Source organism: Anolis sagrei, chromosome 6 (assembly GCF_037176765.1).
Source record: "Anolis sagrei isolate rAnoSag1 chromosome 6, rAnoSag1.mat, whole genome shotgun sequence".
Lineage (NCBI taxonomy): Eukaryota > Metazoa > Chordata > Lepidosauria > Squamata > Dactyloidae > Anolis > Anolis sagrei.
This window is the reverse complement of record NC_090026.1, coordinates 126,149,722-126,172,738: the sequence shown is the minus strand read 5'-3', so window position 1 is coordinate 126,172,738 and position 23,017 is coordinate 126,149,722. Positions and strand designations below refer to the sequence as shown.

Below are 23,017 nucleotides of genomic sequence, written 5' to 3'. Positions count from 1 at the left end.
ACTAAAAATCAAGAACAGCTTAGAAACTTAAATACATGAATTCCAAGAACATAGGTCCTAAAGAATTGGGAGCTCTTCACCTGAACTCAGTGTTGTTCTCACAAAGATTGTACCAGTAGGAACCACTTAAAAAGCCTAAACTCCTCCCATAACATCATTTCTCATGCACCTGCTTTTTCGCTCCTTATCTCTAATTCTCTGGGAAAAGCAAGTCTGTCTTTGTTGCATGACCTGTCTCTGCAACTCCAAACACTTTGACCTAGACAAACATTAATCTCCCACATTCCTAACATCATGCATTTACATGGTTCCCTAATCAGACAGCTTCCAAAGGGGGTTAGAAAAATATATGGTTGTAGTAGCTATTAGGCTTGTTTGATTTTAGAAAATGGTTCAAAACTCGTTTCGGATGTAGGGGGCATCAGTGGTTCGATTCTAAAGTCAATTCCAATTTTCATGGAAAAAAATGTTCAAAACTTTTCGAAACTTCCAAGTCTTCCGAATCCTTTTGTTAATGGTTTGAAAGTGGTATTTCCTGTTTCATTGGGTGGTCTTTACTTTGAAAATAGTTGTTTTACTCCAGGAGCAGGGGAAAGCAAGCATAGAAAATTCCTTTCTTCTCTGGTTTAAAACTGGCTTCTCTGGCTTGAGGTAGAAGCGGGGAAAGCAAAGGGAGGAAATTCATCCTTCCCCAGTTTAAAACTGGCTTCTCTGGCTTGAGGCAGAAGTGGAGAAAGCAAAGGGAGGAAATTCAGCCTTTTCAAGTACATACTGATCCCTCCTGCTCTCCATTTCTCAATGGTATCTGGTAGCAGCATGGTCCTATTGTTGAGCGATTTCAGCTACCACAAGAACTATGGGTTTGGGGCCCGATGTGTCATGTTCCAAAGAACGAATGAGACACAGACAGATTAAAGTAAAGGATCAGAGGCTTTATTCACCTTGGCCAATACCAATGTGAGCAGAGTGTGTGCTGGTGCTTGGTGCAACTTTGACGAGCTCACTTGGAAGTCACCTGGAGCTGAGTTTCTGGGGGAAAGATCATTTGCGGTCTCCATGTCTGAGTGCCACCAGAGCTGTGGATTTGTGGATCTATTTGGGGGTTCTGGTGTTTCAATAACACTACTTATTGACTGTAGACTGGAGTGACATTGGCCAGGGTGACTGGGCAACTGGGAAAGGGATGAGAGAGAGGAGGAGTGGTTCCCCTGTTCCCCTCTCTCATTGCCCTGTTGCCCCAGCCAATAGCTGAATGGTAAGATCCATGTTGTGACCAGAGACTTCCACAATATAGAGAATGAGAGAGGACAGTTAAGGTGGCCATCAGGAGACTGTGCGTTATAACCCATCCCAGGGCCAATCTGGTGTACACCACTCCGGATTAGCCCCAGGATCGTAGGTCAGTGTAAACCTACCCTCTGTGAAGAAAGGCTGCCTGTGACAGCTTTCTTCTCCAATGTAATCTCAAGTGGGATGGCACAATCACAAACACAAACTCTGTGGTGGTTCTTTGTGCATTTTCATATGAAAAGAAGGGCAGACTGCACTCTAAGTAGGAAAAAGATTTGCTGCTCATGTAACGCTTTCGATGCACAAAGTGTTTCAGGACCCTTACTGTGTTTCCCATGACAACAGCACAAGGTACTTCTTGGTCATTGTTATTTGATGGACAGAGAAATGAAGGTGTATTTGAACCAGTCACATTTTCCACAGCTGGATTCCAGTCCATAAAATTCAAGACTCCACTCTGCTCACCCCATGATATCCAGATGGTTTCAACTTACGGAACGTCATGGGTTCAGTTCCTGGAAGCTAATGTCTTGTTCAAGAAGCATGATCTTTCTGTCAGGATATTTCTTATATGGTGTTGTAACTCTGTCTTTGTCCAAGCCCCAGCAAATTCTTCACCTCTCGTTAAAAAAAAATAGCTTCACATTAGGGCTGGGCGGTTTCGTTTGGTAATTTCGTAATTCGTTAAAAATTCATTTTTTTTTATAACGAAGCGATATTGAACCATTCAGGAGCAACTAAAAAACGAAACGAATTTTTCCAATTCGTTTCGTAATTGTTTCGTTATTGATTCGTTATTGTTTCGTTATTGTTTCGTTATTATTTCCGCATGTCTGGTGCAAGTTTTAGGGTTGCTGTTTGTTTTCTCAGTGAAAAAAAATATAATTATCACACCAACAGTCAACAACAGAGGGAGAGGGAAGCTTCAGAAGTTTTTTTAGCGTATTGCGCGATCGCGGCCGCCATTAACAAATCGATTCGTATTCGATTCGTAATTGTTTCGTAATTGTTTTATGATTTCCGAAATTTCGTAAATATCGAACTTTTTTTAAGGAAAATTTCGGAATTCTTTTAAATAACAAAACGCAAAAAACCCCTAAAAACGAATCGAGTTTAGAAACAATTTTTTCCGTGTTTGGACAGCCCTACTTCACTTCTTGATCATCATCCCTAAATGGAATGGGATTTAAGGATCTAGTCTTAGATGTTCTTGGGGTGCATCTACACTGCGGAATTAATGCACTTTGAAACCACTTGTAACTGCCATGGTTCAATGCAGTGGAAACTTGGGAGTTGTACTTTGGACACCAGGAAAACTCTGAAGGCCTTGCAAAACTGCAACTCACAGGATCTTGATACATTGAATCATGGCAGCTAAAGTGATATTGAGCTGCATAAATGCTGCAATGTAAATGCACCCAAACAGACTGTACCATGGTTCACATGGTCACTGGGATTCACATTGGATCACCATCCATTTTGCGGAATAATCAGTGAAGTCAGTTCATTCTGTTTGTTTTTGCAAGTTCAAGCTGCATCAAAGTGTTAACAAACAAGACACAAACAAGTGACAGCTTCATAGCCAACAAATATATAAAAAAACAGTATTTCCTGTAACTTCCAGCTTCTGCCTGCCACCTCGTGACCAAGCCTTGTAATAACAACTCATCTTTAAAACCAAACATTCAAGTATTGTCAAAGGCTTTCATGGCCGGAATCACTGGATTGTTGTAGGTTTTTCCGGGTTATATGGCCATGTTCTAGAGCAGGCATAGGGAACCTTCGGCTCTCCAGCTGTGGTGGACTTCAACTCCCACAATTCCTTGAGGCTCGGCATTCGCCCCAAAGGCTTACCTTGGCCCAACGAGGTTTGTTTGGCTCTTTTTCATGGAGGACGGGCAGCAAAGGGGGAGAGACGAGCGTAACGTAGAGCCAAACAAACCTCGTTGGGCCAAGGTAAGCCTTTGGGGCGAATGCCGAGCCTCAAGGAATTGTGGGAGTTGAAGTCCACCACACCTGGAGAGCCGAAGGTTCCTGACCCCTGTTCTAGAGGCATTTTCTCCTGACGTTTCGCATGCATCTATGGCAAGCATCCTCATAGGTAGTGAGGTCTGTTGGAAATAGGAAAATGGGTTTATATATCTGTGTAATGACGAGGGTGGGACAAAGAACTCTTGTCTGTTGGAGCTAGGTGTGAATGTTTCACCTGACCACCTTAATTAGCATTTGATGGCTTGGCGGTGCCTGGGGGAATCTTTTGTTGAGAGGTGATTAGATGTCCCTGATTGTTTACTCTCTGCTGTTTTGCTGTTGTAATTTTAGAGTTTTTTTTAATACTGGTAGCCAGATTTTGTTCATTTTCATGGTTTCCTCCTTTCTGTTGAAATTGTTCACATGCTTGTGGATTTCAGTGGCTTCTCTGTGCAGTCTGAGATGGTGGTTGTGAGAGCGGTCCAGCATTTCTGTGTTCTCAGATAATCTGCTGTGTCCAGGTTGGTTCCTCAGGTGCTCTGCTATGGCTGACTTCTCTGGTTGAGTTAGTCTGCAGTGCCTTTCATGTTCCTTGATGCGTGTCTGGGCAATGCTGCTGCATTTGGTGGTCCCTATGTAGACTTGTCCACAGCTGCATGGTATACGGTAGACTCCTGCAGAGGTGAGAGGATCCCTCTTGTCCTTTGCTGAATGTAGCATTTGTTGGATTTTCTTGGTGGGTCTGTAGATGGTTTGTATATTGTGTTTCCTCATCAGCTTCCCTATGCGGTCAGTGGTCCCCTTGATGAACACTTTTCCTCTGGGTGGATCTTTGTCTTGACTCTCGTGGCTTGTTCTCGCTCTTGCAGTCTACATAGGGACCATCAAACACAGCACCAATCAGGGACATCTAATCACCTCAAAAGATTGCCTCAAAACAAAAGATTGTCCCAGGCACTAACAAGCCACACCAAACAACTGCCAGGCCATCAAATGCTAATCAAGGTGGTCAGGTGAAACATTCACACCTAGCTCCAACAGACAAGAGTCCTTTGTCTCACCCTGGTCATTCCACAGATATATAAACCCATTTTCCTACTTCCAACAGACCTCACTACCTCTGAGGATGCTTGCCATAGATGCAGGTGAAACGTCAGGAGAAAATGCCTCTAGAACATGGCCATATAACCCGGAAAAACCTACAACAACCCAAACATTCAAGTACTTGCTTCTTGAACCTATGGTAAGAAGTACAGGTTACATCTTCCATGATGGAAACAGGTTAGAGTAAACAGAATGTACATAACCGGGTTGTTTCATAATGTCCAACGAACACAATTCATGAAATATATAAGGGTCTTTGTAGTGATGATATGCATTTGAAAAGGAATCGAGACCTTTCTCCTCTCACATTCTTGGGGTGCATCTGCACCGTAGAAACAATGGACTTTTGATACCATTTTTAACTGCCACGGTTCAATGTTGGGGGATCATGGGAAGTTGTAGTTTTGCAAGGTCTTTCACCTTCTCCATTGAAGGGCTGGCAGCTCACCAAACTACACCTCCAAGGATTTCATCACATGGACCCATAACAGTTAAAGTGATGTCAAACTGCATTCATTCTGCAGTGTAGAAAATGCACCCAGGGAAGATTGAGCTGATGGAATTGCATTTCATGTAAATGATCAGAGATGCTTCTGAGCACTGCCAACCAGATGAGGTCTGACGACCACGTTTCCTCTTGATCAAAGAGCTGCCATTATTTTTCTGAATGAAGGACCCAAGTCCATCCTCATGTATGCCAGGTTGTTATTATGAGGCACTCCAGAGTGACCTTGCCAGCCAATTACTCCCAAGAGTTTAATGCTTTTAATCCAAAGTTATTATTAACTCCAAATCAGCCATCCTTGAAAGCTTGATCCTGGGTCATGGACAGAGAGAAAGAATGAGTTGTTGGATGGAAATTGTCATCTAATTTGAAAGCCTGGGACTAATTACAGATATTTTGCTAGGAAAACAGGGAGATATGTTTTTTCTCCACATCCAAACAAAGGCTGGATCTACACTGCCATATAATGCAGTTTGAACTGTTGTGTAGACCCAAATAATGCAGTTCAATGCAACTAAACTGCATTATACGGTTCCTCACTGACCATGTAAAATCCATCCAAAAATCCACTACCTTTTCCCTACTTTGGAAACTACAGAGTATCCTGTCGCTTCATGAAATTCTAGATTGTATCGGATTTGATATGATTTTCTGTCTAGACACTGTGCTGTCGCGCGCTGGGCCTATGACAATGTCTGCTTACAGGACGTGCTTTCTGTATGCCCAACAGGACGCCGGGGTGCCTCAGATAAAGGATCTCATAGGTTTCCCAACACAAAGTTCTGTAGAGGCTCAAAATAGGTTCGACAAAGTTCTTTATTAAGGCTTAAATCTTCGAACAAACGAATTAAATGCTTTATAATCTTGAAAAACTAGTAACTTTCTCGATCTGCCAACAAGGGACAGGCAACTGCTTGATAAACTGTTCCTATCTTCTTTAGGGAAACCTTCTGACCTCTCATTGGGCAATCTTTTTTTACCCTGCTGGCGTGAGGCCCCAACTCCTGGCTCCAAGCTTCATTATGTATAGCTCGAGTGGTCCCTTACCAGGCAATGGTTGCTGTAGATCTGCCAAGCTGGTGTCCTGTAGATTTGCCCCATGAAGACCATGGATCCATTCCTTTATTTTCCAGCAAAAGCTGGCTGTATTTCCCCAGCAAAGCTGTAGAGGTTTTCCTTTTCCCCCAGCAAAAGCTGTAAGAAGTGAAGCTTTTTGCAGGTGGGACAGAGAGAAGCCCACACGTCCTGCTGTAAGGCTCCAAACTGTGAGACTGAACTAAAAGTCCCCCTTTCCCTCCAAACCTGGGGAAAGGGACGGATCTAAAGGCTCTAACGATGATTGATAGGTCATTGGTCCTATGATTGCAACCTGGGGAAAGCTACCCAATTGCAAAATGCATGGCTCAAATGAATTCAAACAAACTAACAGTGCAAGAAAAGGAAGCAAATCTCCTGGCACAGCTGTGCCAGCACAGGCACCATCAAAATCTAATGTGAAGGTTTCTTATACATATACATTGTCTTCAGAAGTTTGTTTTTCAGGATTCTGCCATATCTTTTTCTTGGGATGTTTGCCAAGAAAAGACCTTTTGCCAAAGAGTGTTGGTGCCTTACCAAACTCCAACTCCCAGGATTCCATGGTATAGGATGCAGTTAAAGAGGTGTCAGATTGCATTCATTCTACAGTGCAGATGCACTTTTACTTGTGAGAAATCTTCATAACACAATTGGGTCGCATGGCTAATGCATGAAGGCTATCAATCAGGTCCCAGCTAAAGTGAAATTCAGCCAAACCCATCCACTCACTCTCTTTTCAGTGCACTGCAAAATTAGAGCATTTCTTTTCCTTTTAGTCGATTAAAAACTACACTGTCTGTCATTCGAGATCTGAGGTGCAAAACCATGCTCATTCCAACATACAAATCAAATTGTGTTGCATTTTAAAGCTGACACTCTCCAAAGCCCTCCGGAGACATGTTTCCAAACTCAGATTGTTTCCTTCATGGCTCCGATGATGTCAGGCTCTCAGTCCGGAGGGAAAGGGATCAAACTGAAGTAGGATCATTTTTTTTTGCCAGGTTTTAGAACACCATTAATTGCCTTGAGGTTTTAATCTGACAAGGCCTCTGAATTAATTCATGCTCTTTATTTGCCGACATTATAGAAGGCCCCAGACAATGCGGATGCATGTGATGAACATAAGGCTTTCCACCCATTAAATATGCATTCACTTTGCTTTGGTGATAGCAGATAAAAATCCAGTGTGCATTAACCTCTAATGCCCTCCTAAGGATCATTAATGATTGCCTCTCCTTCTGTAGCAAAGGAAGGAGTCTTCCACCAGAAGAGTCGCATTGGAGGACCAAGAGGTTTCTAGATAATGCCTCACTAGGAATCCGTAGGTCCTCCGCACAAGACTTAATGGAAGTGCAGGGTGGTGGGAACAGCAAAAATCAAATTCTAGATAAATATGGGTCATAATGTTAGATAGAAATGCCTGAGCATTTAATCCATGTGTGAAATACACTTCTGATGGACATGTGACATGGAGACTAGGACATGGAACAATGGCTTCCAACTACAGGAAAGGAGACTCCACCTGAACATTAGGAAGAACTTCCTAACTGTGAGAGCTGTATAGCAGTGGAACTCTCTGCCCCAGAGTGTGGTGGAGGCTCTTTCTTTGGAGACTTTGAAACAGAGGTTGGATGGCCATCTGTCGAGAGTGCTTTGAATGCGATTTTCCTGCTTCTTGGCAGAGGGTTGGACTGGATGGTCCATGAGGTCTCTTCCAACTCTATGAGTCTATGATTTTATGATTCTATGATCACAGACTTCTCCCAGGGCAGACTTATACTGGGTGAACTACAACTCCAAAGCTCAAGGTCACTGCCCACCAAAACCTTCCAATATTTTCCGTTGGTTGTGAGAGTTCTGTGTGCCACGTTTGGTTCAATTCCATTGTTGGTGGAATTCAGAATGCTCTTTAATGGTAGGTCAACTATAAATCCCAGCAACTACAACTTCCAAATGACAAAATCAATCTCTCCACACCTCACCAGTATTCAATTTTGGGCATATTGCGTATTTGTGCCAAATTTGGTCCAGTGAATGAAAATATATCATGCACATCAGATATTTACATTGCAATTCATGACAGTAGCAAAATTACAGTTACGAAGTAGCAACGAAAATAACATTATGGTTGAGGGTCACCACAACATGAAAAACTCTATTGAGGGATCGTGGCATTAGGAGGGTTGAGAAACACTGCTTTATACACATAGCTGCAATGTAATTTCATACAACAATAACAACAACAACAATGACAATAACAACAACCTTTATTATGGTCCATGGACCTCCATCTGTTAAATAGATAACATACAGGAGTTAACAGATCAAATTTCATACAATATTTTTAATAACTTTGTGCGTGAAACAAAATTTGTATAGATTGAACCCTCCAAAGGAAAGGAATCAATGTCCATGTGGACCATTTCAGAGCCTTGGATTTTGGAATTCCGGATGAGGAATGCTCAACCTGTATTCCTTTTTGTGGTTTTTTTTTTTTATGAAGACAAATGAAAAACATTCTTAAGGAACAGTACCAGCAAGAAAATTAGCTAATTCTAAGTGGGGGAAACAATGGCTGAAATTACATGAAGGATATTTGAGAAACGTGTGTCCTATGAGTGTTGCACCTTTAAAAGTTGAAGATGGTTGCTTCAAACAGTCCTAAATTCAATGGTAAAAATGAGCAAAATATATGCTTTTTTCTGGCACTCTATGCTTGCCAGTTCACCCTTTCTTCATCCTTGTGGGTTAGCACACAGAGGCCGTCATTTTGATCCCAGAGCTTGATGGGATCGTCCATCTTGTCCTCTTCCTCCAAACAGTCTTCAGCCCACGCCGGTTGCCACGCCATTTCCGACAAATTTCAGCTTGAACCTGGAAAGTTAAATAACACATGTTTTTACTGGAAAGTTATCATTCAAGGTTAGAATCATAGTATCATACAGTTGGAAGAGACCTCATGGGCCATCCAGTCCAACCCCCTGTCAAGAAGCAGGAAAATCACATTCAAAGCACTCCCAACAGATGGCCATCCAGCCCCAAACAACCCCATTTTGCAAAGAAGCAGGAAAATTGCATTCAAGGCACCCCCAACAGATGGCCATCCAGCATCTGTTTAACAGCCTCCAAAGAAGGAGCCTCCACCACAGTCCAGGGCAGAGAGTTCCACTTCTGAATAGTTCTCACAGTTAGGAAGTTCTTCGTAATGTTCAGGTGGAATCTCCTTTCCTGTGGTTTGAAGCCATCATTCCTCGTTCTAGTCTCCAGGGCAGCAGAAAATACGCCTGCTCTGTCCTTCCTATGACTTCCCCTCACATATATATACATGGCCCTCATCATGTCTCCTCTCAGTCTTCTCTTCTGCAGGCTAAACATGCCCAGCTCCTTAAGCTGCTCCTCATAGGGCTTGTTCTCCAGACCCTTGGTCATTTTAGTCACCCTCCTCTGGACGCATTCCAGCTTGTCAACATCTCTTTTCAATTGTGGTACCCAGAGTTAGACACAGTGTGATTCCAGGTGTGGTCTGTCCAAGGTGGAATAGAGCATGGAGAGCATGACTTCCCTGGATCTAGAACAGGGGTCCTCAAACTAAGGCCCAGGGGCCAGATATGGCCCGCCAAAGTCATTTACCCAGCCCTCAATCAGGGTCAACCTAAGTCTGAAATTACTTGAAAACACACAACAACAACAACAACAACAACAACAACAATCCTATCTCATCAGCCAAAGCAGGCCCACACTTCCCATTGAAATTATAATGTGTTTATTTTTGTTAAAATTGTTCTTCATCTTCATTTGATTCATGTTAATTTATTAATATTTGTATGTATGTGTTTTATCCTGTATAATTTCTGCTATGTAAATCGCCTAGAGCATCTCGGATGGAGGGCGATTAATAAGTAATTAAAGATGATGATGATTTTAATTATTGTATTTATTTGAAGTGTTTTTTGCACTACAAATAAGATATGTGCAGTGTGCGTAGGAATTCATGGTTTGTTTTTTTCAAATTATAATCTGACCCTCCAACAGTTTGAGGGACTGCGACCTGGCCCTCTGTTTAAAAAGTTTGAGGACTCCTGATCTAAACACTATACTCCTATTTATGCAAGCCAAAATCCTATTGGTGTTTTTAGCTGCCGCATTGTTGGCTCATGTTTAACTTCCTATGCACGAGGATGCCAAGATCATTTTCACAGGTCCTGCTGTCGAGCCAGGCATTGTCCCCCAGTCTGTATCTTTGCATTTCATGTTTTCTGCCTAAGTGAAGTATCTTGCCTTTGTCCTTACTGAACTTCATTTTGTTAGTTTTGGCCAATCATCTCTCCAATTTGTTAAGATCGTTTTGAATTCTGCTCCCGTCTTCTGGAGTATTGGCTATCCCTCCCAATTTGGTGTCATCTGCAAACTTCATTATCATACCTTCTAACCCCTCATCTAAGTCATTAATAAAGGTGGCTTAGATTAATAAGGATGTTGAACAGAACCATTGCCAAAAATTGACCATAGAATTGCACTGATCTAGAATCATGGAATCACAGAGTCATAGAATCAAAGAGTTGGAAGAGACCTCATGGGCCATTCAGTCCAACCCCATTCTGCCAAGAAGCAGGAATATTGCATTCAAATCACCCCTGACAGATGGCCATCCAGCCTCTGTTTAAAAGCTTCCAAAGAAGGAGCCTCCACCACACTCCGGGGCAGAGAGTTCCACTGCTGAATGGCTCTCACAGTCAGGAAGTTCTTCCTCATGTTCAGATGGAATCTCCTCTCTTGTAGTTTGAAGCCATGGTTCCGCGTCCTAGTCTCCAGGGAAGCAGAAAACAAGCTTGCTCCCTCCTCCCTGTGGCTTCCTCTCACATATTTATACATGGCTATCATATCTCCTCTCAGCCTTCTCTTCTTCAGACTAAACATGCCAAGCTCCTTAAGCCTCTCCTCGTAGGGCTTGTTCTCCAGACCCTTGATCATTTTAGTCGCTCTCCTCTGGACACATTCCAGCTTGTCAATATCTCTCTTGAATTGTGGTGCCCAGAATTGGACACAATATTCCAGATGTGGTCTAACCAAGGCGGAATAGAGGGGTAGCATTACTTCCCTGGACCTAGAAACTATGCTCCTAGAGATTTATAGAGAGGTTGTTTTTCCCTAGGAATATTTAGATCCTTCCACGTGGCTCTATGGTCAATTTCCATAGTCACACTGGAGGACCTAGGCATTCCTAGAAAAACATTGCAACCAAATCCATGAATAATCAAATCTGCATCAGTCGTATTTGCAAATGTGGAGGTTCAAATGTATGCGGACATTAGAACTGTTTTAGGGTCTAATTTAAAGTTCAGGTACTGAACAATGGCTCAGGACTAAGTTATATCAGCTCAGGAAACCCAGAAGAGCCAGAGATCTTAGGGGAAGCATCTTCTTTTTGCTCCTCAAATTCTGACACATATTTGGTGGTTTCTACTCATTCTTCTCCAGAGCAACCTGCAAAAATTCAAGAGGAAGGAGAAACAACAATACTGGGTTGTTGTAGGTTTTTTGAGCTATATGGCCATGTTCTAGAAGCATTCTCTCCTGATGTTTCGCCTGCATCTATGGCAGGCATTCTCAGAGGTGACCTCACAACCTCTGAGGATGCCTGCCATAGATGCAGGCGAAACATCAGGAGAGAATGCTTCTAGAACATGGCTATATAGCCTGGAAAAAGTACCACAACCCAGTGATTCCAGCCATGGAAGCCTTCAACAAAACAACAATATTTTCCGCAACCACTACATGGCAATATCACATAATGGGGGAAAAACTACAGAATGACACCCCTTTGTCACACCTCAGAGTAGGTTCACCTTGCTGAAAACACCAAACTGCACACAGACAGAAATCTTTATAGTTTATTAAAGAATAAAAGATAAAAAGTTCTTAAAAGCAAAAGTAATGCTCTCAAAGATCAATACATAATAACACTTTGAAGTATGATTCAAAAAGGCAACAGCAAAGCAAAATCTCATGATAACAAGACTGAGTCCTGAGACCATGAACACAAGAACTGCAATATAATCCAGACAAGCAAAAATGTAAGTTTCTTGGTTAAACAAAACGTTGCTCTGACAAATGTTTGGTCCCAAACACACTGTTTAATACCCTTTGCAAAACATGATGGCGTTTCTTTGGCCTCTGACCTCCTTCTTGTTAGCTATTCTCACACTCCTTCGAACTCTGAATCCCAAACGGACAGCACGATCTAAAGTTCCCATTTCGTCAAGGTCAGTCTGTTGTTAGTGTTATCCAGTTTGCCTTCCTGCTCATTATCAGGCTGAGATCTGTTCTCCTTTTCTGAGTCAATTTACTGGCTAGTTTCAGTATCAACAAACTCATTTCTTGCTGTGGGAAACTGAACTTCCACACCCCATTCCTCATTGATTATAACTGGGACATTTTGAACCAGATTGTGAACCTGAATCCCATCATCCTCATCAGAGGCACTCTGTGGTTCCAGCTGAGTCACAACACCCTTCCACTAAGGAATTACCGACTTTCCCAAATTTGTTTTCACATTTGAACACTGGATAAAACTAGCTTTCATTCTCTAAAGGTCATGGAGATACCATCGAAAATAGCTAACAAGAATAGCTAACAAGAAGGAGGTCAGAGGCCAAAGAAACGCCATCATGTTTTGCAAAGGGTATTAAACAGTGTGTTTGGGACCAAACATTTGTCAGAGCAACGTTTTGTTTAACCAAGAAACTTACATTTTTGCTTGTCTGGATTATATTGCAGTTCTTGTGTTCATGGTCTCAGGACTCAGTCTTGTTATCATGAGATTTTGCTTTGCTGGTGCCTTTTTGAATCATTTTCTTTCCTTTCTTTGGACAAAGTTTCTCATCCAGTTGAAAATCACAATGAAGGCAAAATAATATAATGTCCTTACCTCTTGATTTAGGAAACAGTATAGGATAGCGACTATCAAGCCCTGAGAAGAATAAATGAAAATACTCAATAACTAAATAATATGATGTATGTAACAAACAGGCATTCTGGCATTGTTTACTTGAATTCCAGCTCTTTTGGATCCTAAACTGTATGCCTTGCTCATTTAGGGTATGGATATTTTGAAAATGGTCAAGAAGCTTGACCTTCTTGTATCTCTTATAACTGAATCTCAATTAATTCATCTTAGTAAGACAAGATTAAGGTGGTTACTACCTTGGATTCCAACTACTGAGATCTGGGGAAACTAATATTTACCTTTTTTCATGAAAGATACTATATGATATGATTTTTGCATTAGAATATCTATATAAATAAAAATGTAATGTTCGTCTGTGGGATTAACATAACTCAAAAAACCATTGGATGAATTGACATCAGATTTGGTCACAATACACCTATCAGGCCAAATTTACATATAATCAAATCCAAAAAAAGTTAAATCCACAAATGTAGAAGGCCACCTGTATATAGATATTACATATAGAATTATAGAGTGTATATTATACATTGATTCATTGAATCACATGGACACAAAAATATATTATACATAATGTTAAATAAATATATAAATAAATTATATAGATAGATAGATGATAGATAGATAGATAGATAGATAGATAATATTAAATAACCCAGTGGTGCAGCAGGTTAAACCGCTGAGCTGTTGAGCTGTCAGCGGCTCAAGTCTGGGGAAGGGGGGGGGACTCCTGTTGTTAACCCCATCTTCTGCCAACCTAGCAGTTCAAAAACATGCCAATGTTTTTAATAGGTATCGCTCTGGCAGGAAGGTAACGATGCTCCATGCAGTCATGCAGGCCACATAACCTTGGAGGTGTCTACAGACAACACCAGCTCTTTGGCTTAGAAAGGGAGATGAGCACCACTTCCCAGAGTTGGACACGACTAGACTTAACGTTAAGGGAAAACCTTTACCTTTTTAAAATCATATATGTATTTTAATAATCAAACAAAAGTTAAAATTCAGGTAAGAAAAAAATCACACTTTACCTGGAACGATCCAATACAGAGCTCCAAGTAAAGACGGAACTCCACATTGGTGTATTCAGGTAGAAAGTTGAAGATGATGTAGTGAGTCCCAAACAATGGGATGAGGAGCAGAGTTGACTTGGAAAGACGCCTAAAACGAGGAAAGGAATGGAAATGGGGAATGTCTGTCGTGCCTTTAGTAATAATGGCCACGAGATGGCGACCAAAACATGAGATCCAATGACGAACTATCCACATGCGGTAAGTTTGTTTCTAAATTGCTCAAATTACTTCCACACATTGTAGGAACATTTCCATTGGTCTTCCATTAATCTACTGATAAACATTGGGCGACACAAACTTTAGGTCAATTGGATTCAATTACCTGTATTGAGATGAGTTGTTGAAATTGATTTGTCTTGGGTCCAGTTTTTTCAGCAGGATTCGGATGATGTTGATGAAAAGAATAAAGTTCACCTGTTCCATGGGTTTATAATGGTGGTGTTCATGGTGAGAAAGACAGAGAAAGACACCAAAAGTGAGCCTAGGAGCCTTCTATTCAAGGTGAAAGAAGAAAGTGCAAAAACTGGCTTGCAGTTAAAAACCAAATAAACCCAAGATTCTGGCAACAGGACTGATTGACAACTGGCAAATAGAGGGAGAACACGTGGAGGCCGTGACAGACTTTGTATTTCTAGGTGCAAAGATAACTGCAGACACAGACTGCAGCCAAGAAATCGGGAAACGTTACTTCTTGGGAGGAGAGCAATGACCAATCTTGATAAAATAGTGAAGAGTAGAGACATCACACTGGCAACGAAGATCCGCAGAGTTAAAGCAATGGTATTCCCCATAGTAACCTATGGATGTGAGAGCTGGACCATAAGGAAGGCTGAGTGAAGGAAGATAGACACTTTTGAACTGTGGTGTTGGAGGAAAATGCTAAGAGTGTATTGTCGAAGGCATTCATGGCTGGAATCACTAGGTTCTTGTGGGTTTTTTCGGGCTATAGAGCCATGTTCTAGAGGCATTTCTCCTGGCATTTCGCCTGCATCTATGGCAAGCACCCTCAGAGGTAGTGAGGTCTGTTGGAATTAGGACAATGGGTTTATATATCTGTGGAATGGCTGGGGTGGGGCAAAGAGCTCTTCTCTGCTGGAGCTAGGTGTGAATGTTTCAACTGACCACCTTCATTAGCATTTGAAGGCCTGCCTGAGCCTGGGAAAATCTCTTGCTGAGAGGTGTTAAGATGTGCCTGGTTGTTTCCTCTCTGTTGTTTTGCTGTTGTGATTTTAGAGTTTTTTAATACTGGTAGCCAGTAATATTACAAGGAAGGAAAGACAAAAACCCACAAGAACCTAATGCTAAGAGTGCCTTGGACCGCGAGAAGATCCAACCAGTCCATCCTTCAGGAAAAAAGGCCCAACTGCTCATTGGAGAGAAGGTTAATAGAGGCAAATATGAAGTCCTTTGGCCACATCATGAGAAGACATAAACACTTAGAGAGGAAAATGATGCTGGGGAAAATGGATGGAAAAAGGAAGAGGGGCCGACCAAGGACAAGATGGATGGATGGCATCCTATAAGTGACTGGCTTGACTCTGAAGGAGCTGGGGGTGGTGATGGCCAACAGGGAGCTCTAGCGTGCACTGGACCAGAAGGTCATGAAGAGTCAGAAGCAACTGAACAAATAAACAACATTTCTACCTCTACTATGAACACACTCCATTCTTTTGTCTGCATATCATCTTGCATACACATATATACACTGGCCTTGTTATTAAAGTCATTAACCCCTACCATAGATTTTTTTTAAAACAATTATACATACCCCAACAGAAACAATGATGGGCCCTTTGATAAGCCACCAGTAAGGAGAACCTTGGTAGACATCCCAGCATCTGAAAACAGAATTCCACAGTTCAGACACATATACATTTTGAGGTAAACATATACCAGTGTGATGTGGTGATATACTGGTTGGAGAAAGGCATTTCCTACTCAGGGAACATTGGGTTGTACGTCTGCACACATAGGAAATCATTGCTTTTTCTCTCTCCTTGTTGCCTGGATATTCTGCATCTGTCCCACTAAATGGCTAAAAGATTGCAAACTTGCTTTTGAATTGGATTGGGGGGCATTGCACAAGGAGAACCAGATATCCTCTTTTGCAATGAAGGTTAAAAGACCTACATGCATGTGATTCCAAGAGAGTTACAGGCAACATTAGGCACATCTACACTTATCATTTAATGCACCATAGACACATGCTGAAGCACACTTTAAACCTTATAAATTGGAATAAGCAAGGTTGGGAGATACTCTTAAATACAGCCCTTAGTGCACATCAACACACTCTAGTATAAACCACATTGTATGGTGAAAGTGACACCGCAAAGTGATACTGTGCACAGTGTGCAGACACCAGAACTTCTCTGCTGATCCGCACATGTACATAAAAATGGTTGCGACTTGAAAAAAATCTTGCATTCTCCATAGCTGTTAATAGACAGATCCTGTGGATCCTGGAAACAGTTGGAAGCCAATCTCTGTGGTGCATTAAGCATAATCTGGCTCCCAAACTAGTTCCAGAACTTCCAGTGTAATCCTCTGCATGATGAAACTGCTTCCTTCTAGGTTAGTTTCACTCCAGACTTATTAATTAATTAATTAATTAATTAATTAAAAACATTTATATTCCATCCTTCTCACCACACAGGGGACTCAGGGCAGAGCACAACATATATACAGCAAACATTCAATGCCGAGACATAAACCATAAATATATAAAAACATTAAAATCACTTATATTCACATTAAAATCAGTTGCTTAAAAACCATCTCAGGACACAATTTTGCCTCATTGCACTGCCCCAAAGGCTTGGTCCCACAGCCAGGTCTTCACCATCCTTCTGAAGGACAGGAGGAAGGGGGCTGATCTAATATTGCCAGGAAGGGAGTTCCATAACTGGGGGGCAATCACTGAGAAGGCCCGCCAAACGTGCCTGTGACGGTGGCGAGACCGAGAGCAGGGCCTCCCCAGAAGATCTTAGTTTCCACAGTGGTTCATAAAGGGAGATGCGTTCAGACAGGTAAACTGGGCCAGGGCCATTTAGGGCTTTATAGGCCAAAGCCAGCATGCTGAATTGTGCCCGGTAGCAAACAGGCAGCCTGTGGAGCTGGCGTAACATGGGAGTTGTGTGCTCCCTGTATGCCACCCCAGTTATTAACCAGATTAAGTGATCAGTGTAGATGTGCACTCAAATGCTTTCCAGTCTCTTTCAAGCATGTGCCACCAACACCCTTTTTAGGACTGAGAAGAAATCATTACTCACAGAGTGTCTTCAAAGTGCACCTTAACCAATACCCACAGTATGGTAAAAAATGTTGGCACACCTGCGGAAACAAAAAGAGCATTGTTTATCAATGCACCCCATCCAGGACTTCTTCAAAATCATGCACTTGCTTCAAGGTTATACATAACATACTTCAGCCTGGAATGGTTGGGATACAGCCAAAGAATATTCCCACTTTTTTTTTTAGTTGTGGTAACAATACCTTGCTACTGATAATGCACAATTTTCATTTGTTCAGAGACAAAGACAGAGGGAGGGGCATTTTTTAAAAATCTGGAACACAAACAAGCTTACCCCAACCAAAGAGAACAAGCCACCAGAAATATTTTCTTCCATAGGGAATATATGTGAGAAGCAGGCAATTGAGGTGAAGAGCTTCGACCAGTAGCCACATGAAATTGGCCATTGTGAAATAATTGCTGAAAACTACAGAGATCTTGCATTCAGTCTACAGGAGAGGAAAAGTGAAAATGTGAATTAGTCCGTTCATTTGCCCAGTATGGCTTTCTGCAATATCTATCTATCTATCTATCTATCTATCTATCTATCTATCTATCTCATCCACAGTATTTTTGGATATCATCATTGGAATCCTACCCCCAACTGCCCCAAAATGTTCTGGGTTATTTGGACTTACCCAATTTTTTATTTTTTAAATAAATCCAGGATTTCAGGTATAATCTATGCTGGGAAGGGAGCAAAGCAAGGAAAAGAGCCACTCTGCACATGAGGAGATCATGGAGCACCAACAATGTGATGGAACCTGGAATAACTTTCACAAAGAACCCAGAACAATGGAAGTGATAGTTCAGTGGTCCTTCCAGTTACTGTACTAGTTCATATCAAATAATAGCATAGGAAAAAAGAAAACCCAGCTCAGATGTCAACTTCATCTCTCCTCCCAATACTGGGAATAGTTTTCCTCTCCCCATGAAATGGGGAGAGAGAAAAAACATTTGTCTGCCTCGCACGAGGCAGGGAGGAGTTCTGCTGGAACCCTCCAGAACATCCGGGGGCGTGGCTTGTGAGTTCAGGCCAGGCCCCCTCCCAGGCATTCTTCGCCTGGACGCTGGAGAAGAAGGACGCAGAGAGAAGAGCCAGGACCAGGGGCCCTGGAAAGAAGAGAAGGCAGGCGAAGAAGAGAGAAGATTTCTTCGAGTCAAGAGGAGAGTGAGGAGATAAAGAAGACGACCGAAGGCGAGATAGTGGAGACCAGGAGGCGCTTCAGGTCGGTAGCGGGGACTCTGGGGGGGGGGTGGGCTTTGCTTCCACCCCCGGGGGCTCTTTTGGGCAGGTTTGGGGGAGCATGTTCCCACCCCCCCTCCCCTTCTTCCCCTCGTGGACTCCTCGGCGCTTCGGCCGAGGCCGGAGGCTGGCTCTTTGTTGGGGCCTGGGCAGGGGGGTTGGAGAGTTGCGCTCCGGCTTGTGCTGCCCCTCCACCCCCCCCGTGCCCAGCCTCGCTCCCCTTTGGGGTTTACCTGGCGTTTGGTTTTGGGGGGATGGTCGCGCGCGATTCGCGCGCCTCCCTCCCCTCGCCGTTTGTTTCTTCTGGGCTGCCCCGGGGTCGGCGGGTGCGGGGAGTGGGAGAGGGGTCTCGCCTCTTTGCTGTCCCCCCCCCTTCCTCTTTCCGGCATTTTGGGCGCGGGCCGCCTGCTTCGTTCGGCGCTGCTTCGGGCGGGGCCGGTGGCCCGGCATGCCCGTGCCGCGCGCGGTGGGCCTGTGTGGCGCTCGCTTGGAGCGCCCGTGGGAGCGTGCCGCGTGGCAGCCCTGTGCGCGGGGTGGCAGGCGGTGGGCCCGTTTTTCTTTGGTTTTGCCGGCCCGCGTGGTCGGTGGGCCTCCAGGGAGCAGCTTAAGCTCTCCCCGGCTTGCCACTCGACACTGCGTATATGCAGGGGCTCCTGGTGGTACAGGGGGTTGAAATACGGAGCTGCTGAGCGCGTTGCACAAGATGTGCGGGCTCAATGTTGGGGAGCCTCATGAGCTTCCGTTGTCAGCCCTAGCGTGGGGATGAATGGAGCATCAAGTAGCGTTTTTTGCAGAAAGATGGCGCTGCAGGCTAGTTACAGGCCCTGTGTTGCCCCCCCCCCTCCAGTGTTTAGTTTCGTTTTCGGCCACATGGTAGGGGCGGCCATTTTGTGTGAAAGAAGCGGCGCCATCTTGTTTTTCGGCCGTGGTGGAACTATAATATATATATATATATATTTTGGAGAGAGAGAGGAGTGAGAGACAGAATAAAATAATAATAATAAGTAAATAAAAAAAATATTATCTGATTCTACACCGTGATTGTAGCGCAGCTGGCTGAGTGTCAGCTGCATTAAGATCACTCCGACCAAAGGTCATGAGTTCGAAGCCAGCCCGGGCTGGAGTGGGTGTCCAGTCATTGTGTAGCCTGTTGTCAACCTTTGCAACCCGAAAGACAGTTGCATCTGTCAAGTAGGAAAGTAAGGTACCACCTTGTGTGGGAGGCTAAAGTAACTAATTTTTTCATAGCCTGTTGATAGTATGGTTAATAAAAAAAAAAATTGAATTGAGCACCGGGGTTGTGGCGCAGCTGGCGGAGTGTCTGCTGCCTTAAGATCACTCTGGCCAAAAGGTCATCTGTTCGAAGCTAGCCCGGGTTGGGAGTGGGATTCCGACCAATTGTGTGGCCCAGGGGTCCTCAAGCTTTCCCCAGTGATTTGGGATGAGCTCCCAGTGGTTTGTCCCAGCTCCTGATATTCATTGAGGACTCCAGTTAGTTAGGGTGAGCTCCCAGTGGTCTGTCCCAGCTTCTGATGTATCATTGATGATACATGCAAATGTGATTGGATCAATATTGGCAAACCAGGCTTTTAAAACGATATTAGGGGATCACAGGGTGGACTTAAATATTCGGTTTCTCGGATAACGGGTTTGTCATCAATTCTCTTTCAGGATGGCGCCAAAGAAGAATGTGGGCGGCCCTAAAGGAAAGGGACCCGCCAAGAAGACTCCGGCTAAGCGTCCCCTCCCTCCCAACGAACCATCTTCGGAGGAGGAGGACGTCTCAGCTGAGGAGCTAAATGCTCTGATGGCCAGGATGGAAAGATTCGAAAGGGAAAGAGGGTTGGCTCCACGGGAGGTGGGGCTGCGCCCGGCGCGGGGGGCAAGCAGAAAGCTGATCTTTAAACACCTTCTTTCTCGCATGTCTGCTCTAGAGGCCAGCCGTGCAGCCGCGACAGGTGTTGGGGACGAGCCTGGCCAACCGGAATCCGGAGGGAGGGAACAAGATCCCCCACCACCGCCAGGGGATCAACCTCAAGTGGTCCAGGCTCAGGTGTCGTCTGGTGACGCAGCAGCACCGACCCCTGCCGAAGCTGCCCCAGCCATTGCTCGGGCACAACCAGTCACTACATCAATGCAGCCTGCAAGGGCGGCAGCATCATCGGCTGTTGATCCGATCATAACATCTCCGGTGGCGGCACCAGCGATGCTGGAGAAGGCGGCAACGGGGCAAAGTTCTATGCAAACTGACATCATGGACGGGCCATCAACATCCACAGGTAACAATACACTGGTCTGGCCTTGGGGCCTGAGCCAGGCGCAAACCACTACACCTACACTCCAAAGTGCGGCGCTGGCACTAACAGGACCTTCAGTCATTAAGGCTGGTCCTCAAGCGCCTGCAGTGGCCCCTATAACATTGGAAATGGCTAGGTCAGGAGACGACAACCAATATTGGGGAACCGATAAATGGGTGCTGCCGGTAGTTACTACGGCAGCCTCAGCATCCTTGGGGGCCCATTTATCGCAAAAAACCATAGACAAGATACTCAGGAATGAGTACATAGACATGTTTTCCCTGTATTTCAGAGAATTAGATAAAAAGGAAAAAGACGACATGGATGAAGAGCGGAAGGAAAAATTAAAGAAGAGGTGGGTCGAGCAGAATTGGAAAAATTGGATAGCGTGCTATACCATATACGCATCCCTTCTAGTAGAAGCTCACCCGTATAGGGCCAAGGCCCTATTTAAATATCAAAACATAATTTACGGGGCTTATGTTAACTATACCGGCCAGGCGTGGCTGGTTTACGATAGCCGCTTTCGTTCAGAAGCCGCCACAAAGCCCGATAAGAGATGGGACCTCATCGACAGTCAACTGTGGATGGAGGTGATGAATACAACCAGGGCAGTCCCTGGTGAGAAAGCTGATAGTGGTCACACTATACAGAACGCCAAAGGGAGTCAGCCCTTTCGGCAGGGAAACCCAGCACAGCAGCCGCAAAAACAAAAAGGGATGTGCTGGGGATATGCGGCCAACGGAGTTTGTGCGCGCAAAGATTGCAAGTTCCGGCACGCATGTGCAATATGTCAAGGTGACCACTCAACCAAGAGTTGTTACAAGGCAAAATCAACAAGGAGCGGGCCAAGGGCCGCGCAGTTTATCAGAAAAAACCCAGGACAGGGGAATGTTTCAAAAGGGTCCCAGCCCAATCAGGGTGGGTCCGCTTAGTGGTTGGCTGCAAAGATACCCCGACAGAGCGGCAGCAGAGTATCTGCTTGGCGGCTTTAGAGAGGGCTTTCGAATCCCGGCCCTCGGGCCACGTTCTCCTTGTCTAGCACCCAATTTGAAATCGATTAGAGGCCTGGAAAATATAGTTCTACAAAAAATAAACAAAGAGGTTAAGGAAGGCAGGGTTTTGGGTCCGTTTGTCGCACCCCCCACGCCTCAGTTTAGGGTTTCCCCTTTAGGAATAGTACCCAAAAAAGCTATCGGTGAATATCGCCTCATTCATCATCTCTCCTATCCGAGGGGGGGATCGGTGAATGACGCCATTCCCGACGAACAATGCTCTGTGAGCTACACATCATTTGACGCAGCAGTGCGGCTAGTGCGGCGGTATGGACTGGGAGCAGAGCTGGCGAAGTGCGATATCAAATCCGCCTTCAGGCTGCTCCCAGTACATCCGGCTGATTTTGAGCTGTTGGGATTCCAGTTCCAGGGCCTCTTTTATTGCGATCGAGCGTTGCCCATGGGATGTTCAGTCTCTTGTGCCGCTTTTGAGACGTTTAGTACGTTCCTTGAATGGGCTATAAAGGATAAGTCGGGCCTCGGAGGAGTCGCTCATTATCTCGACGACTTTCTTTTCGTGGGAAGAGGCGGATCAGGGGACTGTGGTGCCCTGCTACGCGCCTTTCAGCAGCTAGCCGGGGTCCTATGGGTACCTTTAGCTGACGAGAAAACTGAAGGCCCCCTCACTGTTTTGACATTCTTAGGGATAGAGCTTGACACAGTCAGCGAATACTCGAGGCTGCCGGAAGAAAAGGTCGCAGCCTTGATTGACAAGATAGGTCAATTTTTGCAGCGGCGTAAGGCGACTTTAAGGGAATTCCAGCAAATTATTGGTCACCTAAATTTCGCCTGTAAGGTCATAGCGCCCGGACGGGCCTTCCTGCGCAGGTTGTGTGAAGCTGTCACTGGAGTAACCTTGCCCCACTATCACATCAGGCTAACAAGGGAGATTAGGGCTGATTTGTCCGTTTGGCTTCAATTCCTGCGCCAGTTTAACGGAATCTCGTTCTGGCGTCAGGAATTGATGATAAAAAACGCCCTTCAAGTGTCTTCGGACGCATCAGGGTCAGTGGGATTTGGAGTGTACTTTGAAGGACATTGGTGCGCAGAGAGGTGGCCAGACCATTGGCATGCGTTGGGAATAACAGTGGATTTAACCTTTTTGGAATTTTTTCCTATCTTAGTGGCAGTCACCCTTTG

The 23,017-nt window shown here is 44.3% G+C and overlaps 1 protein-coding gene across 2 annotated transcripts in view; it reads right to left on the bottom strand.

Annotated features, from left to right (window-relative positions):
* Positions 1–8,198: 8,198 nt before the first annotated feature.
* GHRHR (growth hormone releasing hormone receptor) overlaps positions 8,199–23,017 on the bottom strand; it is a 34,395-nt gene continuing 19,576 nt past the window's right edge. For both annotated transcript variants that reach the window (XM_067470390.1, XM_067470389.1), the window contains 7 exons: positions 17,575–17,728; positions 17,260–17,320; positions 15,756–15,825; positions 14,310–14,401; positions 13,946–14,075; positions 12,876–12,917; positions 8,199–8,821 (listed from right to left, as the gene is read on the bottom strand). In XM_067470390.1, coding sequence (XP_067326491.1) covers positions 8,696–8,821; positions 12,876–12,917; positions 13,946–14,075; positions 14,310–14,401; positions 15,756–15,825; positions 17,260–17,320; positions 17,575–17,728 — 675 coding nt within the window. In that variant the 3' untranslated portion in view covers positions 8,199–8,695. The remainder of the gene's footprint in view (positions 8,822–12,875; positions 12,918–13,945; positions 14,076–14,309; positions 14,402–15,755; positions 15,826–17,259; positions 17,321–17,574; positions 17,729–23,017) is intronic.